Source organism: Amblyomma maculatum, chromosome 4, assembly GCF_055883805.1.
Source record: "Amblyomma maculatum isolate TAMU_Amacu chromosome 4, ASM5588380v1, whole genome shotgun sequence".
NCBI lineage: Eukaryota > Metazoa > Arthropoda > Arachnida > Ixodida > Ixodidae > Amblyomma > Amblyomma maculatum.
In genome coordinates this window covers 78,532,016-78,559,529 of record NC_139347.1, presented here as the reverse complement: position 1 = coordinate 78,559,529, position 27,514 = coordinate 78,532,016, and the positions used below count along the sequence as shown (strand labels likewise).

Sequence of the window (27,514 nt, the reverse complement as noted above, 5' to 3'; positions counted from 1 at the left end):
AAGTCAATATGGTAGCCGGTTGTTTACATCGTCCACGTGAGTTGCCGGTGTTTACGGGTTGGTAGGCTAATTTACGCAGCTGGGTTTATCTGTTCTGGTTCTGTGAAATTTGCTTTTGCAAGGCAAGAAAATGTCCATTACAGCAAGTCGGAAAAAGATGCTGCAATATTCGCTTGGCCAGATAGAGGTCTGTATAGAGAACGGAAAGTTCGGCAGAGCTCTCGCACATTTCTGTGTCGTTTTCAAGCTGCAACCATCAACGAAAAATGACCTGAAAGAGGCGTTTCTGCTTGCAGTTGGTGAGAATTTTCGACAGAAGCCTTGCTTGTGCTCACAAGAGAAGTTGAAAGCCTACAATATTTCGTTCTTCGTTTTGTTTGCAGGTAAGCACACCGAGGCACTGGAAGCTGAGCAAAGGTGGACTGAACTATTTGATTGCTACGAGGAGCTTTTGAAAGCGTACTATTCATGCGAAGAGCTGCACCACTCGCTAGGAGCATTGTTGCTAAGGTTAGTGACCTTCAGTGTTGGTCTGGTGTTACTAATCGCCGCTACAATAGAAACTGATAAATGTGTCCTAAATTTCCTCAGCGTTACGAGGACCCCTTGAATGAGTGCTACTTGTTTAAAGAGCTGCATCATTTTTACTGATGTGACAGTCTTTCAGGATAAATTACAGGGCGCCTTTATCGGCAGTAACCAAATCTACCTGGCCATTAACGAGTGATCATTAATTTGAGTATGTTTTTCGGACGCCTGAAAGCATCCCGACGTTCTGTGCACTACTTTGCGAAAACCCGTTAATTTTGAAACGGAGCTTGTCCGAGGGTGTTGTCTGTTTATTGCTGCTGTCATATTTTCGAAAGCTCATACATTGCTCGGTGTAATTTCTGCCAACTGAAGAGCAATTATAATCAGGCTTGCCAGTTAATGAATGCTTCATTTGAAAGGAGCTTGCAAGGTAGATTCGCAGAAATCTTGACAGTGTTCGCGTGCATAACGAGAGTGGCTTTTTTGCCCAATCCTTGGTGCTGCATTGACCCGCAGTTGTCATACTGGAAGCCTTTTTACAACTGAAATGTTGCGCAGTTTGTTGTTGCATCACGGCCTGATCATCCAAAGATAATTTATGGCAATAGCCATACAGCAAACTTTCCATGAGGTATAACGACACTGCTTGCTCAGGAGAATGTTGCTGCAGTCTGCGTACACAGGTTGGGTACTGTTGAGGACTAGGTACGGGTGTAGGTGGAAGTAAACGTAGCCTTCTAGCCTTTTCCTGCACGGCCGAATTGAAACTGGCAGTAGATGTGTATGCAGGCTGGCAGTAGATAGTACTGAGCTTGCTCATTGACAATATTCTTTTATGTCCGGTAAGGAAGTTGTGATTGCAGTTAGAATGAAATAGCTTTACTTATGTCCACACCTCTACATGTGACCATTTGGGCTAGTTGGTGCGAATCTAACGTATTGAACCAATGAAAGGCACACTGGTTCGCTGGTTAAGTATGTTAGACTCTACATGTGGTTGCTGGTGTTTGTGGCTTGGTGCTATGCGCAAATAACTAGAGATGAGAAATCTAACCTCTTGCAGAAGCCCTGTGTGCTAACTCAGCGGGAAGAATTTCAGTTGTGTCCTCTTGAAATCATTGCCCGTGGCACAACACACATAGGTGTTGTTAGAGAGGGCTGCATTAAGCAGTCATCATCACTTCTCTGACGCAGTCAGCAATGGAAATTCTAAGCACGTCTTTTTTTGTCTCTGGAACTTAATGTGAAGCTTAGTTGGCCTATTTTAACTGCACTTCCTAGTAAGGCATAAGTGGACCAATCTAACTGATTGTCAGAATGCTAACTGATGCTCTGGTTACTGGCAAGTTTAGGTATTGTAGCCAACGGCCACTATGTAACTGCACAGCAATGGCAGTTTGCATCATTTAGATGCAAACAACAGTAGCCACATTATTTTTCGATAGGTACCTGTATTATAGATGTTTGACTGTGACTTCTTGCAGGCATGGCCATGTAAAAGCAGCAGCGTGCAGCCTACAGAAGGCATTGGAGATCAACCCAAACTTCGCCGCTGCCCGTGAGAGCCTGGATAGTTTGAAGACAATACTTGTGGAGCGTTGGCACTTTAGAATGCTGAACGACATTTCCAGAAATCGAGCATTTCATGATGCCATCGCAGCTGCTGTCCAGAATGGTCATAAGCACGTGCTGGACATTGGAGCAGGGACTGGCCTGTTAAGGTTTGTGAATTTATCGCTTAAAGGAGTATTTGGTTGGTTGGTTTGGTTGGTTCATAGGAAGGGAAAGGCGCAGTATCTGTCACACTTGCTCTGTGGACACCTGAACCGCGCCGTAAGGGAAGGGATGAAGGTGGGAGTAAAAGTGGATAGAGAGAAAGGGGGGCCGTAGTGGAGGGCTACGGAGTAATTTCGACCACCTGGGGATCTTTAACGTGCGCTGACATCGCACAGCACACGGACCCCACTTCGTTTCGCCTCCATCGAAACGCAGCCGCCGAGGCCGGGATTCGATCCCGGGAACTCCGGCACAGTAGTCGGGCGTCTTACCACTGCACCACCCCGGCGGGGCACTTAAAGGAGTATAGACACCAGTTTTTGGGTTCGTGTTTTATCCTCGATAATATTGTGTGAGGCGTTACTGCACACGGGCCTGATATTTGCCTTCCATCAAGAAATAATTTATGATTGAATTTCTGTTTTCACCTGTTTTGGTTTCAGTTTCAACACCCGAACGATGGCTGTGATGTGTAGGGGATGCGGGAGGTAAAAAAATAGTGAAATGGTAGATCGTCTGTCTTTTTAATTCCCTGCAAGACTAAACTCAGCCTGCCTCAAGAACAGAAATCACAACATGTAACGAAGCAGCGATTATATTACTGTTTTCTTTCAGCCATTATGTAATCTAGGCTAAACGACGATGTCACAGTCTTTATTGCTCGTATGTTGAAACCAAAACCAAAAAAGTTGATAAAAAAATGTGAAAATTCAATTTATATAAATTATTTAGCACTTGTAAGCAATAACCACATGGTGATCTTTATACAGTAATGCAACGCATCATTAACAGGAATGCAAATGTGATCAAAATTTGGCGTTTATGCTCCTTTAATAATTGTACTACACACATACCATTAAATTTTTCAGAATTTCGTGCATAGATACACAGAAAGATATACATTAACGGATGTTCGTTCGCTAGCTTGCTTTTGCAGCACGCACAGCCCTGAAATTGTGTATGATTCACACATGTAAATGCCACGTGCTATGAAGGCTGTGAAGATTTAATGTCGTGATTTGGCAATGCTTGCAGGTGTGCCCAAATATTTCCTGTATGGAAATATTTTCAGGCTTCACAGATATAGGGAATATAAAGGCTCAGGTAACATGCTTTGCAACTGTACTTAGTTCGTCTAGTTGCGATTTTTCTCTCGGAAAACTAAGTGTAGAATCTCCTGCTCAGCTTGAGGTTTCTTGAAACAGTCTACACTTAGGGTTAAAAGAAAAAAAAATTGAATGGCATTGAATCACCAGTGCTGCACCAAAGATAGGAGGGTTAGAAACGGTTTTAGTACTCCTCTTCTCCCCACTGATAAACCAGAGCAAGCCAGAAAAAAAAAGGGGGGAAAACACTCGAGCTCCGCTTTTAAGGACGTGACGCGGCAGCATTTAATGGTTCCTGTCTATGACTCCCCTTGCGGCTCCTCATTCGCGTACATGCTCTTTCTTGCTCACTTAATCAGTGATTCCTCAATGTGTACCTCTGCTATCTCACGCATACTCTTTAGAGTACAGTTATAAGCTACCACGTCATGGGGAAGACTGCCTGGCATAGATATTAAGCCCTGTTAACCTTGCTGTACAAATGTTCCTACATGGCTTAAGGGTAGCGTGTCAGACTTAGGATCCAAAGATCCTGGCGGATTCGATTTACTCCACCCTCTCGCCTCACACGAGAAACCTGAGTTGTGGGATCCTGGCAACACGATCACCTCATGTGGTCTCGCAGCGGTCTCGTGACCTCATGTGCTCTCCTGCCCCCTTTGTCTATGAATGTCATTCTGATCTTCAGCGAGCCATTCAGAACCTCCCTAATTAATGGTAGCATGAGGGCAAATGTTGTCACAGGGTCACATTCACACAAAAGACTGTTTCTGATAGTTGTTGCGATGCTTGGGAAAGGAGATTCTTAAAAGTGGGAAAATTGGCTCACTTTCGAGAACTTGCACACTGCATGCCTACTTAGTTGCATTTTCTCTACATATTGTACATATTTGACTGCTTTGAATTTTGCACATATTTGATTCCCACTTTCAAGGCTTGTACTAATTAGTCAGCAAGGTTATAGTCATTATATAACTGTGGCCCAGTCCTATTCGATTGCTTGAAAAATTTTTCTTCTTCTTGTGTGGCCAGAATTTTTCAGTCTGATCAGCGGAACCAGGAATTTGTGGGATGCTTTCCTTCAAACAGTGCCAGAAAAACACAGATTATGTATTAGCCTGTTAATGATGGATGAAAATGCCATGTTCAAGCTTCTCTGTAGCATTCTTGAGCTTTGCTGTGTGATCTGCTAAAGTTAGAAAAGCCGAGTTTAATTCTGTTTTCAGTTTGTCTTTTTGCTGCGTCGTGACTTTTAACTGTTTATGAAAATAGCAGAGCATGGAAATTGTGAATGGCTTCCTTCACCAACGTGGCACCCACCCTGAAAAGTGACAAATCTGTCCTCTGGTGACTTATTTAAAATTGGTGGCAGTGACTCTAAACATGCCGTGCCGCCTCATCATTCTACATAGACTTGAAGATGTAGCATGAAACGCCAATAGTGGTTCCTTGGTTAGTTAATTGCCAGGGCCCATTTCCTTAGGCTCAGTGGCCAATGTTAAAAAGATATTGCGTTTCCAATGTTATATTTGTCTCACTTGGGGGGTCATTTTATTATTTTGGCTGGATTTGATGTCGCCTGTGCCGTGAAGGGTTTGCCCAATTGTTTCGTCCAACAATGGGCTGAACTGTAGAGCCTAAAATGATTGTTGTTTAGTTGGAGAACGGTACAAGCTTAAATTGTAGCTCTTTCAGAAGTATGTGCTATTGGATAAATAGAGATTTTGTGCTTTTAAAAACTCCTTTACATATATAATTTTTTTTAAAATGAGTACAAGCATGTCTTTAAAAATTTTCTTCAGATTTTATCTAAATATATTGATTTTGCCATTTAAGTTGATAATAGGACATGACACACTTTAACAAACCTCATATTAAAATATGTTTAATTGGCTTCATTTTGATGTATTGCATGAAATATTAAACCTCATAGTTCTTGGACCAAAAACATTTTACAAAAAATCCACGAATTGTGTGTGTCGCAGTTACAGTGTGGATTTTGAGGTGTGTTTAAGTGGATGGCTGGCTGTGTATTAATTTTGAGTGCATATAGCTTATAGCATGCACTAAGATTATGGTACATGACTTTCTTATGAATTTTGTCTAGCTCAAATTGTGGCTGTAAGACACATTTTTAACTCGTAAACTGTTTGGGAGGCGGGGGGGGGGGGGGGGGGAGGAGGGGAGAAAAAATGTAAAAGAAGTGATGAGTGAGCAGGTCAGTATAATTTGCTCGTTTTTCGGTGGATGGGCAACAACTTGCCATAGTTTTATTTTTTTAGAACCCTATGCTTTTGAGTACTTGGTGAGATACACAAATGTGAGCGGTAGGGAAGCTTATGCATCCTATGTTAGCTTATTGCTAAACATGTTTGCAATACGCTTTCTTGCAGCTTGTTTGCGCTTTCTGCAGGTGCAGACAAAGTATACGTGTGCGAAGTGTCTCCCGCATCATGCGAGGTGGCGCGTACCGTGTTTGATGAGAACGGATTTGGCACAAAACCACACATCATCAACAAGCACTCCACTGAACTTACTGTTCCAGGTGACCTCTCAGAACGGTATGCTAGGCTCCATGCACTTTCGGACTCTTCTCACACTGCCTTAATGCGAAGCATCCCCATGCCTGCTGCAGTAATGCTGCGCATGATTTTCCAAATAGAATTTCTGGCTTTTGCAGATTTCAAGCAGCTTTAGCTGTTTATATTTATGGTATTTTGTTATCGGAGGTTACTTTTTGGCTGGTAAAAGTAGAGTGCCATCTTTTGAGTGCAAATCTGGGTATAAATAGGCCTTCTTTTATTTTAGTTGCTCCATTATTTGTCTATCCTTGGAGCACAAGTTTGGGTATTAATCGTTTTTTTTTCTTTTTTTTTAGCAGCTTTATATTGGTCTTTTAGTGCTAATTTATGCAGCAAGAGAACATTTACTATACTTGTATTCGCTTTCTTTTGTTGCATATGAAATGGTCATTCTTGCTTATCATCGCTAATAGCTAAAAAATGGCTTGTAATACCGAGGCACTCTTGAGAAAATTGTCTTTCTTTCTTTCTCGTTTATTATAATTAAGCTGCATGCGCGACCACCCTTATGTGTACACATCCATGTTGGTGCTGGTCCTGACTGCCTTTACGAGAAATATTGCGAGAACATTCATTGAACATAACTGCGGCCATTTTAAATGCTCGTGATCCTCGCAAAACTGAGCTGTAATCGATATTGCTATATAAATTATGGCAGTAAGTCACCTGTTTAAAACCTGCATTTTGTTTTCTCAGTTGTAGCACATTTTCTGAACTTGCCCTCATAAAGCCGCACCCATAAATGACAACAACTGAAAGAGGTGTGACGTTGCCAACAAAATAACTAAAAGCGTCTCTTGTTCCCATGCAGCACTTCTCGCTGTGTGCATTGGCAAACATTCTTTTTGTAGATGCATTGGGTTTAACCTGATGTTTAAGAAATCCATCTGAGCTGGAAATATTGGGCAGAAATGAGTTTTACTCGAAAACGAAGGGCTCTCTTGATATTGTTACTTTGACCGCATTTCTTGAGGGGCGTAGCCAAGCGGGGGGAGGGGGGGGGGGTGTGTTTTAGGGTTGATGGGGAAGTAAAATCTGTCAACCTCTGCCAACTATCTGTCAAGTCGACTGCATCCACTGTGGATATTGCGCATGTGAAAGAGGGAAGTGAAATCTGTCAACCTCTGCTGACAGACTTGGGTCTGTGACAAATGCTTGAAGTCATCCTGTCCCTTATTGGATAGATTTTTTTTTTTTACATGCTAGTATAGCAAAAATTCAGTTGGATATGTGAGGAATGTCGTCCGCAGTTTGATGTAACTGTGGGTTTTGTGGTTTTCTTGCACTGCAGCCAGAAAAATTCATAAAGTAGTTTGTTGCAAAATGTAGTCATGGATATCAGTATTTTAATTTGATTTCTTTTTTCCCTCTGTTGATGATATTGTAATGGCGCGGCAAGCCGAAGAATGTAAAGACATGCCGGAAGGTGAAAAAATGATGATTTGATTTCTTTATGGTCGAGTGCAGCCGTGCTACTGTCCACTTTGTTTTCTCTTTTTGTGACACTATTATTGCTCTCTTGCAGTGTCACACTTGCAGTTACTGAGACGTTCGATTGTGGCTTGTTTGGAGAGCATGTTCTCAAGAGCCTGGACCATGCCTGGGAACACCTTTTGAGAGTGGGACAATCGTACGTTGGCCCTACCCTTGCCATTGTTTAGCTACACTTCGTGGCTGTATTGACTTGGATTTGGTAGCAAAAAATTTATTTTTTGGTGAAAAAAAGTTAAACTTAACATTGGAACAATTTTTTTCTTGCCGCTCATTTCAGTTTCATGACATCACTGGTGAAAAGACATTGTTATCACTGGTTTTATGTGAATGGTAGTAGTGTGATCTATTGCGAGAGATCCGCAGAAAAGAAAAACACTATTGTTGTCTTAGCTTGCCTGTCAAAATGGCCATTGGTGGTGATATACCTGTGCTTCTTTTTTTTTTTTTGTTTAGCCTTTTCTGATTTGTAAACGCTCTGTACTCAGTGTGAGTTACCCCTTTTCATAGGAACAAGGCTATCTATTGGCACGGGCCAACTTCGACTTCTGCTTAGTGTCCCTTTAACAGACTATTATGCTGTATGCTAGGTTTAAGGGTTGGAGTTCTTAGTTCTTAATTTTTAGAAATTTCGCATTCTTTTTTTTTTGTTGCTCATTTCAGAATGCAAGTTTCTTTATCTCTTTTCTCCCAGTGCATATAATCCTTGACAATAAATGGCTTTTCTTGCTGATTTAATGTGACAGTCCTGTGTCAGTAATAATGACCTAAGAGTCCATCGCAGTGCTTTTGTCAGCGTGAACAATTTATTTACTAGTAGTTAATGTGTGAATGGTAGCGCTTGCAGCTGTGCTTGTAGAAGGATTTGGCATTGTCATCAAAGAAGTAATGACAAAATTATGCTATAACCTGCAGACAAAGACGCACGTGGAAGTTTACTTCTAAGAACCAGGTTGGTGTGTTATCATTCTGTCATCGCGCTGAGCTAAGTGAAAAGGTGGGTCATCACGCGGTCTGTGTATTGACGGCAGCGATGGAGTTTCCACTGAATTGTCACAGCTAGGCCATGGTGCTCTTTGCTGACACACACGGAAAGTTTTCTGTCAGTGCCTTTTGTGTGCAGTTGGATGACATACTTACAAGCAAACTGCTCGAAGTAGGTAATGATAGTAAACAAGCAGTGCTTAGCTGACAGGTGGCAAGAAGATGCTGTACTTTACTGGTTATGGCAGCCGCTTTTTGATAAAGCCGAGAAGCAATGCACCCATGTGCTGGGCAGTGTCATTGCACATGGAAGACCTTAGGTGGTTAAACATCCCGGAGCTGTTCACTACAACGTTGCTCATAGCCCGAATCGATTTGGGATGTTAAACCGCACAAAAACTAGTGAAAACAAAACAGGCAAGCACCGTGTATGCAGCAATATCACTATATCATCACATCTTTGCTTTCCCTTCTTATTTATTTTCAGCTTTGACTTGGTGTGATTCGTACCCAACTGGCAGCTACCTAGGCCTTGCATGCCAAGAATATTGACTCTATTTTGATTAAAATGGAATTTTCAAAAATTAACTTCAACCTGCTCTTATCAGGCTTTTTTTTTTTGTTTAAACTAATGCCAACCCTAACTATGCTGTCACCTCAATCGATAACCCTTGAGATGGTAAGGTAGTGCTGGTGGGCTAATGGCTCACCACCATTCCACTACGATTGATCACCATTCCATGTTTGTCCCAAAGTTGAAACTTGAACAGTTTGACTCCCAGCTGGCCAACAGTGCAAGGCTTACTTCACTTTAGGTATATGCCATCTTCTTTGAAAAAGCTTCATGGGCCCCTGTGACATATTCACTGAAGCTTGGTTGATTCTGCTTGTGAGAATTGGGCACGTAGAAATGTCATAAAATGCTGTTGGCAGCTCCAGAATAATGAAACTGTGAATTTGCCAGTATGTTTCAGAAGCATATTTTGTGTACAGATTAGTCACACTTGTCTAGAGTGCTCGTGCGGTAGTGTATGCAGGAAATAAAATGAAATCCCAAAGAAGCCAAGCTACTAGCCTTTATGGATAATGGTTGCACTCAAGACTAGTGGAAGAGACCTGTGAACAAGCCAGGCACAATCACCTTGGCAATTTCAAAGCATCTTTGGCAATATTTCACTCCATTTGCTCCGAAGCAGACTGCTCGAGCGTTCTAGACAAGCGTTATCGCCTCTGTACCTGCATATTTTCCTTATTGGCTAGTTGTTGGTTGCTAGTGTGGCTTGCTTGTTCTTTGATAGTGTCATTTATTTATCTCTAAATTTGCTTGTTCGTTCCCAAAAGTGATGAAGGGCTTTATTTCACGATGACGTCACGGTTTCCAATGCTAGTGCAAAGAAACTTCGGTATCTTCATACATTACTTTCTCCTGCAGTTTGTTTGTAATAACGCTGGTGGATTGTGATTTTAGAGTATACTTTGAAGGATGCGAAATGCTTAAAATGTAACCTTGAGTTTTTCACCGTGCTGTACCTAATATAGCTGCCTCCACAGCTTTCACGTGGAAAATTATAAATTGAACTGTGAAAGTGGTAATTCCTCATAGTTCTGTTTGCCCAGTAGTGGTTTGTGTTTGGATACTTTGTGGTCTTTGTGAAGTTATATTTTCTAACCACATTGCAATCTAGTGTGAGAATTCCCACCACACAAAGCCCTAACAAAGGAGGAAGCGACCGGCTGGCGCAGATTACAGACCAACTCCTTTCCTAACCTACACATACTTAATAAAATGTTCCCGACACAATACAGAGCCACCTGCCCTTGGTGCGATGCCACACCTACACTTTATCATATCACGTGGGAATGCGAACGCAACAAAGCATTCCACCAACACGAAAACCCGAGTGCGGAGCAATGGGAGAGTCGGCTCACCAGCGGCGAGCTCGCGACCCAAAGGGCCTTAGTGCAGCACGCGACTGATGCAGCACGACTCAGTGGAGCCTTGGAATAGGGGCCCACCCTTGCTGACGAGAAGTCTCAAGTCGCCAGCGCCAGAGAAGACGACGGAGACTTCACAACCGCGAAACCCTTAAAATATTCAATAAAGTTTTCACTCACTCACTCACTCCCGTCTCCCACTCTGTTTGTTTGACCTAATATTTCTTATAAGTTTATGGCTGTGGGAAGCACAACACAGCTTGGTAGCATAAGCAGTGTAGTGGCTTTCATTGGTTCATTATTGTTGTACATTCGTCACTGCTACTGTGGCAGCACCTTCATATTTTGCATCTGTTTTCAATACGGCCATTTCTTTTTCTTTTTAGTGAGAGCAATTTTTTTTACCAGTGTCCTGACTACTTTGAGCCAATTTGCAGGCTGCTTCCTGGCTGAGTTGTTAGTGCTTCCTTTTTTTTTTCAGTACTTGCTGCCAACCCAATGCCACCGTTATTCCTGAAAAAGCGGAGGTATTTGTCTGCTTGATTGAAAGCCAATGGATAAGGGATGGCCACAGGTAATGGGGCATTTCCTGTTACTCATATTCTGGAGTCACATACTTTTGTAGGATGGCTACATCGCATACTCTTGCTGAACAGACCTCTGCTCGCGGTATTGCTATACGCTACCTATAACGCCTATTTACAAATACAGTTACACGCCGGATTTCTAAAGTAAATATACTAAGCGACGGCAGAGTCCTTCAATACTTCTAATGGTCATAAACTGCTGCCGAAATTTGGTTTGCGGGCAAGAGCGGCTACCAGAGGAGCAGTGGGCTGCTGCGGCGGCGTATGATACAGTTGCACCCGAGACACTTTCATTCATGCCTGTGAATTTCCTCTTTTTATTACTTTAAGTGAAATTGCTCTTGATTTGAAGTATCCGCTGCTGGTCCATAATAGTAGTCCACCTGACCCTTATATGAAAAACGCCGCCAGCAGAGCCACAGCTCGGTCCTCACCTGTGATCATCTGGCTGTGGTGTGGGGCTTTTCATGCTTATAATGCGAGACTGAAACTGTGCCGAAAGGTGTGGTGTGTTCCTTAACTTGCAACATACATGTTACTCCTGCATAGTGCGCGGTAAGGCAACGGTCGAGTTAGCAGGTGGTGCTCACTAGATTTGCACCGCGCTTGGGTCGTTCGCACAGCTTGTGTGCTCGGCTGTCCTAGCCACAGCTTTAACCAGGCTTTATCCTTCGAAGCGCTCAGCAGTAATCGTCCTGGAATTTCACTGAAAGGTTGAATGTAAACTAAGCATCTGAGGCAGCACACAGCAAATGCGTAAATGTCGTGTTGGTTATTGTCCAAGCCTCTAGAAGAAGCATTGTTTGCACATACCGCACAGCTTTTGCAGCCTTTGCACCAGCCTTCATCAAGCATTGGTCAAAGATCATTTTTTCACGCTGCGAAAGCTTCTAAAAACGGTCAAGTAGATTGCTTACTGTTGCTTTAGCAAGCTTTTGCCGGCGCTGCTACTGCTCACGCTTTGTCTTGCGGAGCACCGATTTAAGTTTACGCACCTTGGATTGTGCGACATCTTGAAAGTTTGGCAGCTTTATCCGAACTTTGCTCCTGTGAAAAAAAAAAAAAAAAAAAAGCACCAGCTGGCATGACAACCTTTCTTGTGCGTCTTTGTTCTTCTTCCATTTTTTTTTGAAGACGCAGGGAGGTTGTCATGCCAGCTGGTGATCTTTTTTCTAGGATTTCAAGCTCTGATGCACAGGCCTCCCCACCATTGCCTGCATTGACTCTGGCTGCATCATCAGAACCGTCGTTTGCCGGACTACTCGGGCGGGAGTTATCCGAAGGGTCAACTGCAATGCTGGCATCTGATGCATTACAGATGGCCGAGAACATGGTTTAGTCTCGGCCAAATACTGCGGAAGACCTTCAAATATTTTCAGAACAGCGCCAGGCTTCAGCCTGGGTTGGTCACATTGCAGAGACGCAACCTCACCGTTCACAGCAAGCTCGTCGTACCGGATGATGTCCGTGGTGTCGAAATGCTTCTCACAAACACGCACATTTGGGGCATCCAACGAGAAGCCAGCAACTTATTTTCTGGAAATAGTACATCACCACTTCTGTCGCAGTTCGATGCAGGATAGGAAACAAAAAGGAAACACCTTTTTGTTATTACTCCTGTAGCCCGAGGGGCAGCTCGTCGCACGCCACGTTAAGAAAACACTGCCCGCTCACGCCACAAAACAATGGCCGCCTCTCCTGCCGCCTGAAAAAACATGCACCCCAGTCGACGCCAGAGCCGCCGTACGGCCTCTTTTGGCAGTGTACCAAGCTCTCCCATAGAGTGACGAAGAAGTTTCATGACCGTAAACGGTAATAGGGGACTATGGCGACGATAATAAGTGGCCCTTGCTAGATCTCATGGATTGCATTCATACTTTCCGATATTCACATCGTCATTTTTTTGTGCCGAATCCTTCTTGTTAACTGGTCCAAAATTTGAATTCATGCTGCAACATGCTTTTTTTGTTTTCTTGCGAGCTGCTCCAAGTATAAATTTTACTGCTCCAAAACTAAGATTTTGCTTCTCCAAAAATTGCTACAAAACCTACTTCAGCTGTTGCACCTCTGAATTTGCTGAAATAATCTTTAATTAGTAAGGCATGAGATGAGTACTATCACTGAAGTGTGCTTCCTATTGTTATTTTTGTGATTGTACACTTGTTGTTGCTTCATGTCAGTTTTCATGAAATGTGGACAGCGAATGGAGCAGTTTCTCAGTGAAGATGTTATCATAAATAATGTTTTGTGATTGTACACTTGTTGTTTCGTGTCAGTTTTCATGAAATGTGGACAGCCAATGGAGCAGTTTCTCAGTGAAGATGCTATCATATATAATGTTGAAGGTTGAAACATTGGCCACTTTCACAAGCATTTTGTGAGAGATCTTCTTCAGTGTAAAATGATGCACGACTCACAAAATGGCTAAGTGGTGAGGACTGTGCTGAGAGTGGTGTGTAATTGAGTGCTCTTTTTGAATGTGTCCATCTGTTTGTGCTTGCCTTAGTTTCTGACGAAATAAGAGTTCTGCATGTATGTACAGAGTCCCAATAATAGTTATGACCAAGTGGTGGCCACTTGGTTTTTAGTAGCTATAGTGAATGCTTATACCTTATAAAATGTGATGATGTTTTAGACTTTGAGCTAGCACGCATATTGATGTCTCTATACTCACACTTTGTACACTAACTTTTTGTACAACTTGTGTTTCAGGGTTAGCAGGCAGGTGTTAGAAGATGTTTTGGGCATGAGAGATGTTGAGCTGAAGGCTGCGTTCTCCGACGAAGAACCTTACGACTCGGAGAAGCTTAGCCGACTTAAACATGGCTTCAGGAGACTCTCGGATCCTTTCCACATACTCTCAGTGGACTTCAATAACCATAAGGTGCGCTTTCATCTGTGTTATTGGTAAATATGAAGAAGTTCCTAGATTTGAGGAGCTGTACTTGCGTTCCTGTTTTGCTGCATTTCTGAACTCTGCTATTGTCTTTCCACAGGAGATTCGAGATCTGATCAGAGGCATTCATTTGAAGGTGCAAGCACTCTGTGCCGAGTCTGGCATTCTTGATGCTGTGTGTTTATGGTTTCGCCTAAAAGTTGGTGACACTTGGCTGGACACAGGACCAGATTCAGAGACCTGTTGGGAGCAAGCTGTATATAGGGGTATGTAGCTTCTTGACGCAGTCCTAGATATTAGTGTATTGACCGTTTTCTGTGTATTTCCTGCGGTCGTGCTGGAGAGCAGGAGTTGGAACATCTCATAAAGTCATAACATCTCATAAATGAGTCTCTCAAATTTTTGCTTCTGAGAGTTAAAGGAAGACTGATGGAGGGACCAAGAAATTAAGAAATTGTACGTACTTGTGTCCTCCTAATCTAATAATTTGATCTAGCTTAAAACTTATTTATTTAAACTGATGCTTTGGTCCCATCAGCATCGAGTGCAATAGGGAGGCTTTTATTAAGTTGAACTGTGTATTTCATCAACAAGTGCTTTAACAATGTACTTGTTTCATGGCTCAAAATTGAAAGACGCATAACTATACAGTTGAACCCGGATATATCAAACTCGAAGGGGATCGTGAAATAGTTCGATATATTGATAATTCGATATGCAGAAATCGGCTTCAGACAGCTTGTGATCGTGAAAAATGATACCGTATTTGTCGCATAATCAACCTACTTGCATAATGAACCCGTCCTCTTTTGCTACCGAGAATTTGAAAAAAAAAAAAAGCGTTAGTCGATGTCCACAGCTCATTTATTGGCAGTGTGCCAAGGTGTGCACCGATACCATCACGGCCTGTTTATGCTTTGACTATAGTTTTGACGTTAGCTCCTGCGGTGGTGGGGAACGAACTTGGCAGAGTGCTCATGATGGCTTGATTGCACAAGCCTGGTTCGATTTATCACGCTGCGCTTGGGGCAGGCAGTGTCCACTGCCACAATAATAATAATCATAATTTGTTCACAGGAAAGGAAAGACGTGGTATCTGTCACACTTGTTTTGTGGACACCTGAACTGCACCTTAAGAGAAGGGATGGTGGTGGGAATGAAAGTGGAAAGACAGAAAGAGGTGCGGATGTGGAGGGCTTCCTAGTAATTTCGACCACCTGGAGATCTTTAACATGCACTGATATTCCACAGCACACGGACACCTCTGACACCTCTTGGTTTTGTTAACACAGCCACCGGCAGTCGGGATCGAATCCAGGTACTCCGGAACAGCAGTCGGGCATCTTAATCACTGTACCACTGTGGCTTTACAAAAGCCTGAGATGGGACTGTAATTCATTCTGCAAATAAAAGTGCCGAGCCAAGCTGAACTGATGAATGATCAGTTACTAAAGTAACAGGAGGTTGGCAAGCCTGTTGCAAGGTCCAAATATTGCTTAAATCTTCAGCTACATCAGGAATTATTGTGAATTATTGTATTGTTTATTGCCAAAGAGTGTGATAATGATGTGGTGATAAACTAATAATTTGATGATGAACAGTAATTTGCAATATAGTATCCGACTGTCAAACCCTGATTTTATGCTAATCACAAATGCTGTGTGTACGAGCAGCAAGCAAATGGATTGTTGTTCCCTTTTATTTTTCTTGCATCTTTGTCAACTTGTCTGAAGATGTAATGAAGATCACCTTGATGACGCTTTCAGGAACTCATGCTTTCCTGGACCTTGTAGGCTTTGTTGCATAGGTGGACTGTTTGTTAAAGGCAACCATGGTCACTTAATCAAGTGACCGAATGATTGTTCAAGCCTTCGAAGAGGGCTTGCCAAATTGCCCACTGAGATGCACCGGGTAGCAAAAGTAAAAAAGTGGACATATGTGTGGTGACATATTTCCATTTCGTGTGCCATACGCGTAAGGAAATATATAAAGTAGTTTGAAAACAGAAGCAGCTTCTCAGTGCCTTATAAATTTTAAAGTTTATGCAAGTTAAAGGGACACTGGGAACAGATAAAGGTGAGCCGGTATTGTCAGGACACCATATTTTGGTCACAAGAAGACCATTCTTACCTAAGACAGAGTGTTTGGTTTGGTGTATGGGGTTTAGCATGTCAAAGCTACTCAGGCTATGAAAGAAGCAAGGGTTTATAAGCTAGAAAAAAAAAAAAGTAATGGAAGTACATACATTGCCATGGCTGTCCAGTTTTGCATGTAAAATGCGTGTGTCAACATCTCTTTTGGCCGTGGATCCCAGGATCTATGCTGTACCACTGTTCACTTCTGGATGGCAGTGGCAACCCATGCATTTTGGTAGGGAAATCACGAGTTTGGGTCAGCTTGTGGAAAGGTATTTAGGTAGTTTTCTTTGTGATAAATCTGTCTTTTGCCTGGCAGATATTAACATACACATGAAGAGCCAGAGAGTCAATTTTCACTCACAACAGTAATAGGATTAAAAGCTGTCCTCTGTGTCCTTTTAAGGCAGGGGCTTTCGATGTTTTTTGTCTCGATGCATCCCAATAACATTCAATACTGACAAGGACTCTCTGAAATTCTAACCGGTTCTCACAGGTGTCACAATCAGGTGGTGTTGCTAGTGAAAACGGATCCTTACTGCTTTTTTTACCGTTTCGTTGAGTTCACTTTTCTTATCATTAGTTTGTTTTCTCGCTGTTAGCAATCAGCGTTTTTTTCTTTTGTTAAATGTCCATCTCTCTCATGTCTGTAATTCCAAGACAAGAATGCAGAAAACTGGAGTTCACTTTTGTTAGCTTTGATTTGTTCTTTTGCTGTGGGCGATCAGTTTTTCATTAAATTACCCATCTATTAATCATGCTGACACCCTCTAATTCCAAAAAAAAAAAGAAAATGTGCACAAAACTAGTCACGAGACAAACTTCCCACCACATCCGTGTGTTCGATTGGCCTGCCAGCACACAACCACGCGATAGCTTGCGCGCCTCTAATTGGCTGTCTGCTGCTTTGTAGGACTACACCACAATGCGGCATCATTTTTTTTTTTAATTCGGTAGACACTAGCTTTTTAATACAGATGGGCTGGTCGGCCATAAACCATCGCCTAAGCACTGCCAATGCCATTAAGACACCCTGAAAATGGCCAGTGAGGCACGCATGTTTTATTATTTATTTATTTTAGTTTTTTGGCACGCATTGCTAAAAGTTCTGGGCGAGCCACTGTTGGGGTCCCTGTCAGAGTGTAAACATGCCACGGCATTATTGGTGTACAGAATCTTGGAGCGCTGCCAAAGTTTGAGCTGTAGACGATGCCAATGCTAACTGTACAGTGGTGAAGAATGAGCTGGGATAAGAAGATCTAACGTTCTAGTATGAGTTTTAACACAGCAAGTATTGTTTCTGGTCCGCATATGCTTGCAAGAGATGGGAGGAAAGGGGTAGAGGCTAGTGTGGAGGCTCGCGGAACCCACAAATGCAATGTGCGGAACCCAGGGGTTTCTGCAACCTTTTTTAAGAACCCCTGCTTCGAAGTATTGGGGGTGCCTGCTAGAAGAATGACTGGCAAATCGAGCTTGGATCTAATATATGCAATAATGACATGGCATTTGTGGTTTTGTTATCCTATCGCAAGGGTGGTGGTGCTTAAATGACGGATTAGCAGCTTAGCGGAGTCTATTAATTGTTACAGAAGGGCACTGAGCTTCCATTTCATTGGGATATGAGCAGTTGCTGTACTGTACCCGCCGTAAGTCAGGCTTGGGCAACTGGGGAGATCACAGAGTCTGTGAAGATTTCGTGGCTGTGTGCTATGTCCATTAGGGCGCCATTGCCTGTACTTGAATCACAGAGTAGAAAGCTGAATTATTCGAATTAAAGACACAGGATGAATTCCTGTGGCAACAATATTGGATGTGTACACAAAGGCGTACGAAGGGGTTTCTGTGCTCCATCTTCTCGTGTTTGGAGTTTTCTTTATTCTTTTTCTTTCACTTGTTTCCTTTTTGCATGCATGAGGGAAACAGTTTTAATGAATTTATGACTTTGTTTGCACACGGAGCACTGTTTCTGTGCATATAAAACAAGAAAAGGTGTGCTTTGGACAAAAATCGTGTTGAGAAACGGTGCTGTACTATTCCTGCCATTTTTCTGCCCATGTTTTGCCTTCATTGCTGTTTGCTGTGGTCACTTTGCTGTGGTCACCCAGGGCTAAGAATTTTCTGTTGTCTTACTGCATCTAAGGCTGCCATGTAGCGTTATCTTTTTTTTTTAATGGTATGTGGGAAACTTTTATTAATTCAACCCTCAAGAGAGTTGGAAAAATGTTTAAACTACACGAAAGTTCAATTATCGAATGGCTAAAAAAAGCTGCCGAAAACCATTTGTACCATGGTAATCTTATCTGTTAAACACCTGGATTGTGCTTGTCTCTACATTTGCGATGAAGACTAAGCGATAACAAAACCCTTTTTACGGTTTTATCAAATGCTTTGCTGTGCGCACACTCTAGGAAAATGTTGAAAAGTTGTTCCAGAATCGTAAGGGTCACAGCCCTTCTCGCTGTGTGACGCAGTAGGTGTGGCCCCGTCGCGTTTTGAACACGGCAGAACGCGACAGTTCAGCGTACTCCAAAGAGTGGAGGAAGCACATGGATGCAAGAGAGAGAGATATGCATAGCTGTTAAAATGGCATGATACCACTTCAAAGTAGAACTAAAACATCAATGATATGCAAAGCGGTGTCGGAAATGACATGAATGGTCGGTGCGCATACTTGATGGCAGTGACAGAATAGCGGCAATTTAAGAAAAGCAAAACTGAAACTACGCTGCTGGGCTTCATTTCGTCTATGGGCAACGTCCAGTTGTCCTCACACCTGCCATTGCACGCACACTTGAGGTACACCAGTACCACTGTTCCACGTCAGTCAGGCTCGGGGAGGTCTATTGGACGATCGTAGGCTTTGTGGGTTGTACCTTGTGGTGAACATGCTCCTTCGGAGTTGAAAAGCATCCCAAAATATAATTGACTTGCACAGGCATCGGTCAGAACTGCACTCCTAGTTCGAATTGTTGGAATTTGTGACTTGGGGGGGGGGGGTCGAATCAAGATCTTTTTTGTATTGTTCTGTTCAAAACTTGCTCATTTGTCAAGATATGCTGCCTCATCTGATATCGACCTCGCTGGAGTGGTGCATTGGTTATGGCCCTCAGCTACTGTTCCCAAGGATGCGGGATCGAATCCCAGCCTCGGCGGCCGCTTTTCGATGGAGGTGAAAAGCAAGGCGCCCGTGTTCTGTGCGACATCAGTGCACGTTAAAGAACCCCAGGTAGTCAAAATTTCTGGAGTCCTCCGCTATGGCGTCTCTCATAGCCTGAGTCTCTTGGGAACGTTAAACCCCGCAAGCCAAACCAAATCATCATCTGATACACTCAGCCTTAATAGTATGGTGCAGTTGTTTTTTTGGTTTCTGTACTAATACATTTGATACTTCCTAATTTAAGCATGCCTGTCACTTGCTTCACATTTGTGTCTATAGTGATCCTAGATCTTTGCACTCACTAATAAGGTGTATGCAAAATCTTTCCCTCATTATGGGTATAATCCACTACTATAATGCAATTTAAAGTGCATAAATTTGCAAGCAGATTAAGATTTGTTTATTCCAATGCGTCGGGGTGCAGATGTTTGTTTTTTAGTGCATTTGACGATGTAAGCGTCCGTATATGCATGACTTATGAAAACTAGAGCTCCCTCGATCCACTCCCATTTTATGTATCAATAAAGCTGTCTGTTTTTTCCCATGTGCCCTTTATTCTTTTTTTGCTTAACCAGTTTTCACTTTTTTTGCGCAGGGCCAAGTGTTCATGTGCGCAGCGGGGAAGCTGTCAGGCTTGACATATCTTGCCAGGGTCACATCGCCGTCCACTGTGTGTCAGACTCACTAACCAGTGTCCCTGAGAAGGCCGTGACAAGCCTGGACTCTGAGGTTATTCGTGCAATCAACGGTCAAGCACCCATAGCAGCGCGGATTTTAGAACAACTCGATTCACAGCTTGGGAACCGTTCTGCTCAAAGCATTCTGGACGCTTCGCACATTCCACTCTTAGGCTTGCTTCTACTTCGGCGTCAGCCAAACTGGAGACTCACCTATGTAGCAAACTCCAATTCGAAAGATTTTGTTGCCTCTTTTGTGAAGGCTCATGGGCTGGAATCGGCAGTGAGTGCAGTGGAAAGCTTGGAGGAGCTGCATAATGGCGAAGGGACGCAGTACGACATATTTATCGTGAATGTCTTCGAATCGTCGGGGCTCCTGCGGCAGGGTGTCCTTGAAGACATTGCACTACTCAGGTAAGCCGAAGGTGCACTGCCAATCTCGGGCTGATATGTTGCGAAGTGTTAGAATTAGAACATGTGGATGTTGTTCTGACAGCTCTCGCTATAAATGCCTTTGCGCAAGGAAGGCACTTTTGTCTTATTTGATTTATTGGAGTTATGTGTGCAAAATTTTCTTGCAGGAGGAAGGCAGCATTATTTATCAGTTGAAATGGGGTCATTCTTTCTGTCCTAGTTAGATGAGTATTACCGTGTCATGGTCATTTCTCTGGTGCAAAAATGTACAAGATGCGAGTATATTGCTGGTCCTTCTGTGAATTCGTTGTCGAAGGGTTTGGTTAAGGCTCTTCGATAAAGGAGATTATGTGTTCCATGCATTATCAGCTTTCTAGTCTGTGTAGTTTGCCTGCCGTTGAATTTAACTTTAAAAGTTTATTATTTAGTCCAAACAAAAATACAAGCATATACAGAAAGAGGTCCCAAGGTACAAGACCGCGCGTGGGACCTCCCAAGAAAATAAGCTTCAGTAAGCAACTAAATAGAAATATACACAACTTACATTAATAAACAACACAGAGAATAAATAGATAGATACATAGTGTAATATGAGTTACAGAAAGATGTGAACACAAACAATATAAATACAGGAGAAGGTGCAATAAAACACACACACCACAAACTTGCTTGTTTTTTTGTTTTTTTTTTTTCAAGAGCTCTGCAGCTTCTATATTGCTGATTGATGATGGAGGAGGGCACTGTGATTTTTTGGGCATTGCCAACCGCCTGCTGACAGCTACAGTCAGACTCACTTATAACAATACTGGTTTTAACAATATTTCGGATATAACAGTGGGCAGCTGCTGCACCGTCAGGTTTGCCATGTGTTCTATGGTAAAATAAACCATCTATTACAATGCTGTCATATTATATTATTGGTTATAATAATTGAATATGGTCACTGAAAGTCAGCAAAAATGCGGAAACGCGGCGACCGCAAAAGTGTGCATGTACGTGGAGATGCCGACAGCGCCTATGCAGCGACAATAAAAAAATGAAAGAGACTTAGCTCGTCGAGCCAATGCATTGGTCGGGTGTGCTGGGGAAACTTGCATGCCCCAGAGATATGGGAGGAGGACGGAGCGCTCTCTCACGCAGAGGAGGAGGGAAGGTGTAAGGCGCTACTAGGCACGGCTGTTCTGAGGGAAAGCTTTGAGCGCTCCCACCTCGCGTCCTCTCTGCCTCTGCACGGTGGAGCAGTCTATTCTGAGAGTGCGCTGACCGTGGTGCGCTGCACTATCCTCTCCTATTTGCTTTGTTTAGGCCCCCGCTTCGCGGTTGTCGTACATGCTTTGTGGCAGGCATGCAGCAGCGTTCGTGCGCATGTCTTTCTAGCGTGGTTCTCCTAGTATGCCATCATAGTTGCCGCGATCTTGCTGCCCCTGGATTTTCCGTGAAAAGCAATGGATGATCCTCCTTCAGGAAGCGTGACACAGCCAGCGCAGAACTGCGCATGACTGTTTTCTTCTGTGCCAACATGGACGGCAGTGACAAGTGCCGCACCTTCATCATAGGAAAATCCAAGAATCCCCGCTGTTTTCATGGTACTGCGAGGATCCCATTTTGCTACCATCATAATGGGAAAGCATTTTTTTTTTCCTGTACCTAAACTCAGGTTTTAGCGATCGTCAGAAAATTCATGATGATGCGCCAATATTGTTTGTAGCGCTTTCATATCAAAATATAAGACAGGAATGACAAGCGACTTGTTTACGCAAACTGAACTCAAACAGTACACTCTCGGTCATATTGCTTGCCAAGCTGGGACTAGTAAACACAAACTTCAGCACATTTTTTTATAGCTTTTGAACATTTACCCAAGCAAAAACTATTGCTGAAGATGCCCCGTAGTTTGTGTCAGAAAACGAATTCATGATGCGAGGACTGCATAGGAACACACGGCTAGCAGATGACACGGCTGGCTCCGCTCCCGAATTTACTTTCAACTCCACCACCAGCAGCATGGTCGTCGCTTTGCATGGGGTATATAAATTAAACCATTGGCATACTTGCCCTCTTGAGGTGTCTCTATTGTGATGGGTACTTCTAATTGGAGCACTGCCTCTGGGACTGTTGTCACAAGCAGCATTTAACTCTACAGTGCTTCTGTCGCTCCCAACATTCACCGTCTCTCACCTTTGTTAGAACCCTTGCTCACTTCCCCGTTGTATTTCTCTCACATGCTCTAGAATGCTTTCACTTACCATGTCAGATGTGCCAGGTGACAGTGGTTAGGAGATTCCTTCCTTCCCCTTCATTATACTGACAATTAAGAAAAACATTCTTGACTAAAGGTGGTATACAGCCAGCACCACAGAAATTTATGTGTTAATCACTGACGGTGCTAACAGTTGTGGTTCGCCTTGTCCGTACATTTTTTTTTTACCTCTTGGCGTTCCACCTGATCGAGGCCTGAGTAAGGCCAAATACGAGTTGCTTAGTAATTTGGTTGAATTCCTTCTGTACCTTTGGGTTCATATACAAGAGTATGCTCATGTCATTATAATTGTGAATCTTATGATTACCTCGCAGTTGTAATGAATTTACTATAGGGAACAGGAAAGAATCTTTTCTTCCAAATGAACTATGGTGCTGATTGTAGTGGGAGATTGGGCCGGCTTTTCATTGTTCTTATTCTGTATCTGCTGTTAGTGTTTCTCATTTTCTTTTTAACATTGTAACGCTGTAATATCTGGTAAAGGGCGATACTTAATTTTATCATTCTTGCTTCATACTTGATTCTGTCCTTTTAAACTAAATTTTCTTTTTCCTCAAACATTCATTGTTAATTTCTGCAGCTTTGCCTAAGGTGAAAAGGTCTGTCTGATGGGGGCAATTTTTTTTCTTTTCTCAGTCTCTTTTTCTTTTTTTTTTTCTGGTCTTGTTTCCTTGAATCAACTTATGTCAATAGCGGTTGTCTATTTTACATCTGAGTGTTGTCAGAGTCCTTTTTTTTATGTTATAGGAAGAGCTGTTTGAAGCCTGATGTTACAATGGTGCCATCTTCTGTGACCCTGCGTGGCATACTTGTAGAAAGTGAAGCACTAGAAGAACAGTCGCACCTTGTGTCAGACAACCGAACTCTTGGCTTCAAGGTAGCTGATTATATCAACGTTTTCCAGGTGAGTGCTTTACCATAGTGAGAGGCTAAGGTATTACATTGGGGACATATATAGTGGATAGTATTGTGGAGCAGTTGTCCACTGCTCAAGCTTGCTCATGTTCTCCTCTTTTGCCTGACATTACAGCTTTGCTAGTATAATTGCTAGCGGGCAGCCGGGGTGTTGTTCTGGTAGGTGTGAGTTGTGGGGGAATAGTAATAAGTGCAGGTCAAAGGTGCAGAAGAGGTCGAAACTTAACATTACACCTTCAGTGTCACACTTCTTAGTTGATTGCTTGAAAAAAAAAAAAAAGTGTTAGCATTAGTTTATTACCTGTGATGCAGTGTGTCTAAGGGTTGGATATTTTTTGTTTGAGCTTATAAACTCTATAAAAAAGTAGGTGGAGCTCAATTTTTGAAAATTGGTTTTAACAGCAAAACGTCAGTATTTCTGGCATGCATGCCACCCTTAGCTCGCTATCAAGTAGCAGCTAAAGTAGGTCACTGGAGAAAGTTCCCAAAGTACAGAAATCAGGAGCATAGTGAGGCTGTATCTTTGTAATTTAGCTCTGCAGTTGTGAGTTGTTATGAGGCATTTATCCGTGAATGCAGATATACGTACTATGCTGTTGCGTTTTGGGAGAATCCACTTGCTAGCTAATTTCTGCTGGCTAGCCTAGCACCGTCTGCTGCAGCTTGTCATCGGCTTAAGGCCATTGGATAGTTAAGTAGGCTTTTACCGCTGTGTATAAGGACACATAAAACTTTTGAAACTGTAACAAGTGGCCACCAGTGTGGAACCACGCGTAAATGGCACAAAAGTGGCACGTTCAGTTTCCACAACAACTGAGCAGCAGTTCCATCACTCCCTTGGCACGTGAACCTGGTCCTTTCGATTAGTGCATAGTGTAAACGGAACGTGACAACAAAGTGTTTAGAACTAAACTTCTTCTTTCACGACCCGATCGTTTAACTTTGAGATTTTTCTTTTTGTTGCAATTGTACAGCTTCCTTCATCATCAAGGATAGCTTGTTAATATTACCATTTGTGTGCGAAATACTGCTACATGAGATGCTGGTTCTAAAGAAAAAAGGGAGATAAAGGTAAACTCTACACTGCTTTTGGATGCACAGGGATATTATATATTTCATTAAAAAAATTAAAATGTGAGAAAATAATGTTTGCTGATAAAAACAGCAACAAAAGATGTGTTCTAAAATGCTTAATCATGTATGTTTGTTCTTTCCTTGTTGCAAGCTAGCGCTTTCTACATCAAGGTTTTAGAGACATGGAAGAAAGTGAACAGAACGTTCGAAAGTTAAAAAACCGAAAAGTACCATTCCTGAGTATATCCAATGTGCAGGCTATGGAACACCCCAGCCATGTAGCTCTGTTCTTGGCTAGTTGATGCTCATAGATGGGAGGCTAAGGGCAGCAGACCCTCATTGCTCACGGGGGTAGCTTTTCAATTGTTTTTTCAAGCTTTTGCAGCGTGGCCACTTTGTAGCCATGGGCATAGGTTGGCACCTTATGACAATGTCCGTCGTGGTATGCCATTGGCCCGTCCTTTAGGTTTTATGAAGGCTGATCATTTGAAAAAGGCAGCTGTACTCTGCCCATGTTTGCCTATGTTATCCCCTTTTGCCTGCCACCGCAGCTTTGCTAGTAATTGCTAGCGGACAGCCGGGTTGTTGTTCTTGTAGGTGTGAGTCGAGGGGAGCGATAATGAGGGTAAGTCAAGGGTGCAGGAAAGAGCGGAAATAAACATTATAACTTTGATGTCACGGTTCTTTGTTGAGTGCTTGGAAAAAAAAAAGTTTTACAATGAGGGCATTACCTGTGAGGTGGTGTGCTGATACCAGCAGGCTTTTTGTAATCGATGGAGAGGTATATGAGGCCCTGCTTAAGTCAGGAAATGAAAATTGTTTATACACCGGTCTATTTTGTCATAGTTCTTGCAGTGACGACCATGAAGATGTGTTGGTCCTTACTAAGGTTCCAAGAGAGGAATTAGCCAGGCCATTTGGTACATCTTGACACAAGAATTTACAGCCCATAATATGGAACTTAGAAGAAACAAGCAGTTACATGGGCGTAGCTTGTCAATTAAATTTTTTTTTGCTGTCAATTTTTGTGGTTTACTAAGGTTGTCACTGTTATACATCATTTCATCACCCTCGGAGAAGCCGGCTTGACTGGGCTGTTAAAGGGTGCGGTCGTCAACTCTTTCCTGTGCTACGAGAGCAGCCCAGAGCCCCAATATGGCAGTTCCCTTCACCCCTTTGTAAATATTGTATAGTTTGTGTGGCTACTACCGACATGTCATCTTCTTAGCTCACAGGTGCTTGCTAGCAATGCTTCTTTTGTGGCTACACTGAATCACAGTTCTTACTTTCATTCTATATCTCAAAGCTTACCTTCATTTCATATTTTTTGATTTACATATCTGGCACTGCATATGGCCACGTCGCTACTTTTGTGCATTATATTTTTACTGACACACTCATGTGAACTCGTGTGTCTGCTTTTATGTTGTGTGCGCTCAGCTGAGTTTCAAGCACTTCACAGGGCTCTTTTAGGACAAGTAGGCATGGGAATAGTATGTAACTATCTGTAAACAAACGTATTTCGCATGTTAAAAGTGAACTATAAGTAACTGTAGTTTAACTATAGGTAAACAAACATATTTCGCATGTTAAAGGGGCTTTTTCACTCCTTTACATCTGTCCCTGTGCCTTTACTCGTTTCACTATTCCAGTACGATAGTGCTAAGGTCCTCGTTCTCCAGCAAATTTGTTGTTGTTGAGAAAATTAGACAAAACCGCATGACATAGCTGAGTTGCCAGATACCACCACATAGCGTGGTAGCTTATGACTGTATGCTAATGAACATGTGTGAGGAATAGAGACACTGGTCTATCAGGTGCTCCTAAGCTATCAGGGCCAGCCACATTGGGGGAGAAGCAGTGTGTGTGATTGAACGGCAGTTTTCAGGAAAACAGGAAATGTTCCAGGTCAGCATCATGGTTGGGGGCAATTTGAGCATACAGGAGATGGTCGAAGATGGTAAAAGAAAGAATGGGCAGGGTTGACGAATATTTAATGCATGTGCCAGAGAATCCACAGCTCTGTGATTGTAAGATGCCCGTCAGGAACAAGATGGGCGTGAGGAGTTTCTCTATTGCGGGCAGTATTGTCCCGCATTTGTGGGACACTGCTGGGTCATTACCGCATTGCTTAGTTTTGATATCATCTTCTTTGTCTTCAAACTTCAGAATAGCTTGTGCCTCTGTGTTTCTTTTGTATATAGCACTGCGTGTATGAAAACTATAGATATTTAAAGCTACTTAGTTTTTATTGCCTACCTTCTTTTTTGCAATGGATTGCAGGTCCACATGCAGCAAGAAATATGCTTAGCCACACTTCCTCACCATGCACTGTGCGACGTCTTCACCTTGCTGGAAATCAACATGTATAATGTTGGACTTGATCTTCCTGAAATATCAGCAGTCCGAACGGTACCATTGCTGCAAGCGGGGCGCATCTCTGGCTGCTGCTACTGGTTTGAGCAGGAGAGTTTGGATGGAGTCACTATAAGCAGCTATAGTGCGGAAGACCCATCTCTGCAAGCAGCTGTGGTATTTAGTGGTGCCGTGCTTGGGTCTGCAGAGACTACAATCAGGGTTGGGACATCTTGCATAGACAGCAACATCAGCATATGGCTGGACAACGTGAGAGATGGAAAAGTACTTCAGTAAACATTTGGAACAATCCGTTCATGTTTAATGTGTGGTGCTTTAGTTTAAGGGTTCCTGAAAAAGGGTTCAAAGGGTGCCTATCGGATGCATGCACTGTGTAGAACAAATGGCACTGAACATGCGTGTCACATGCAGGTTCTCTCAGGAATGGTATTTTTCAACTGTAGTTTGTGTGATCCCATTTTTGGGGGCTAAGCTTGAACTTTGGGATGACAGGAGACTGACAGAACACAGCGCTGGTTCTTCAGAGCTAGAACCAGCTTTGTGTTCTGTGTGTATTTATTTATTTATTTATTCATACTGCAGACCCAGTGAAGGGTCCTGGCAGGAGGGGCAATAATT

General features: G+C 42.8%; 1 protein-coding gene across 2 annotated transcripts; it reads left to right on the top strand.

The window, feature by feature from the left end:
• LOC146191497 (protein arginine N-methyltransferase 9-like) lies at positions 1 to 27,187 on the top strand. Of its 2 annotated transcripts, none has more exons than XM_084602011.1 (11): positions 1 to 299; positions 384 to 510; positions 2,016 to 2,252; positions 5,807 to 5,974; positions 7,521 to 7,625; positions 10,887 to 10,979; positions 13,705 to 13,876; positions 13,989 to 14,154; positions 19,776 to 20,271; positions 23,279 to 23,435; positions 26,804 to 27,187. In XM_084602011.1, exons 1-11 carry the CDS (start codon positions 131 to 133, stop codon positions 27,170 to 27,172), a joined length of 2,259 nt encoding a protein of 752 aa, XP_084458137.1. In that variant the 5' UTR covers positions 1 to 130; the 3' UTR covers positions 27,173 to 27,187. The 2 variants fall into 2 exon arrangements, with proteins under 2 accessions (XP_084458137.1, XP_084458138.1); XM_084602012.1 differs by lacking the exon at positions 384 to 510 and having other exon boundaries at positions 151 to 187; positions 297 to 383.
• Positions 27,188 to 27,514: the final 327 nt, after the last annotated feature.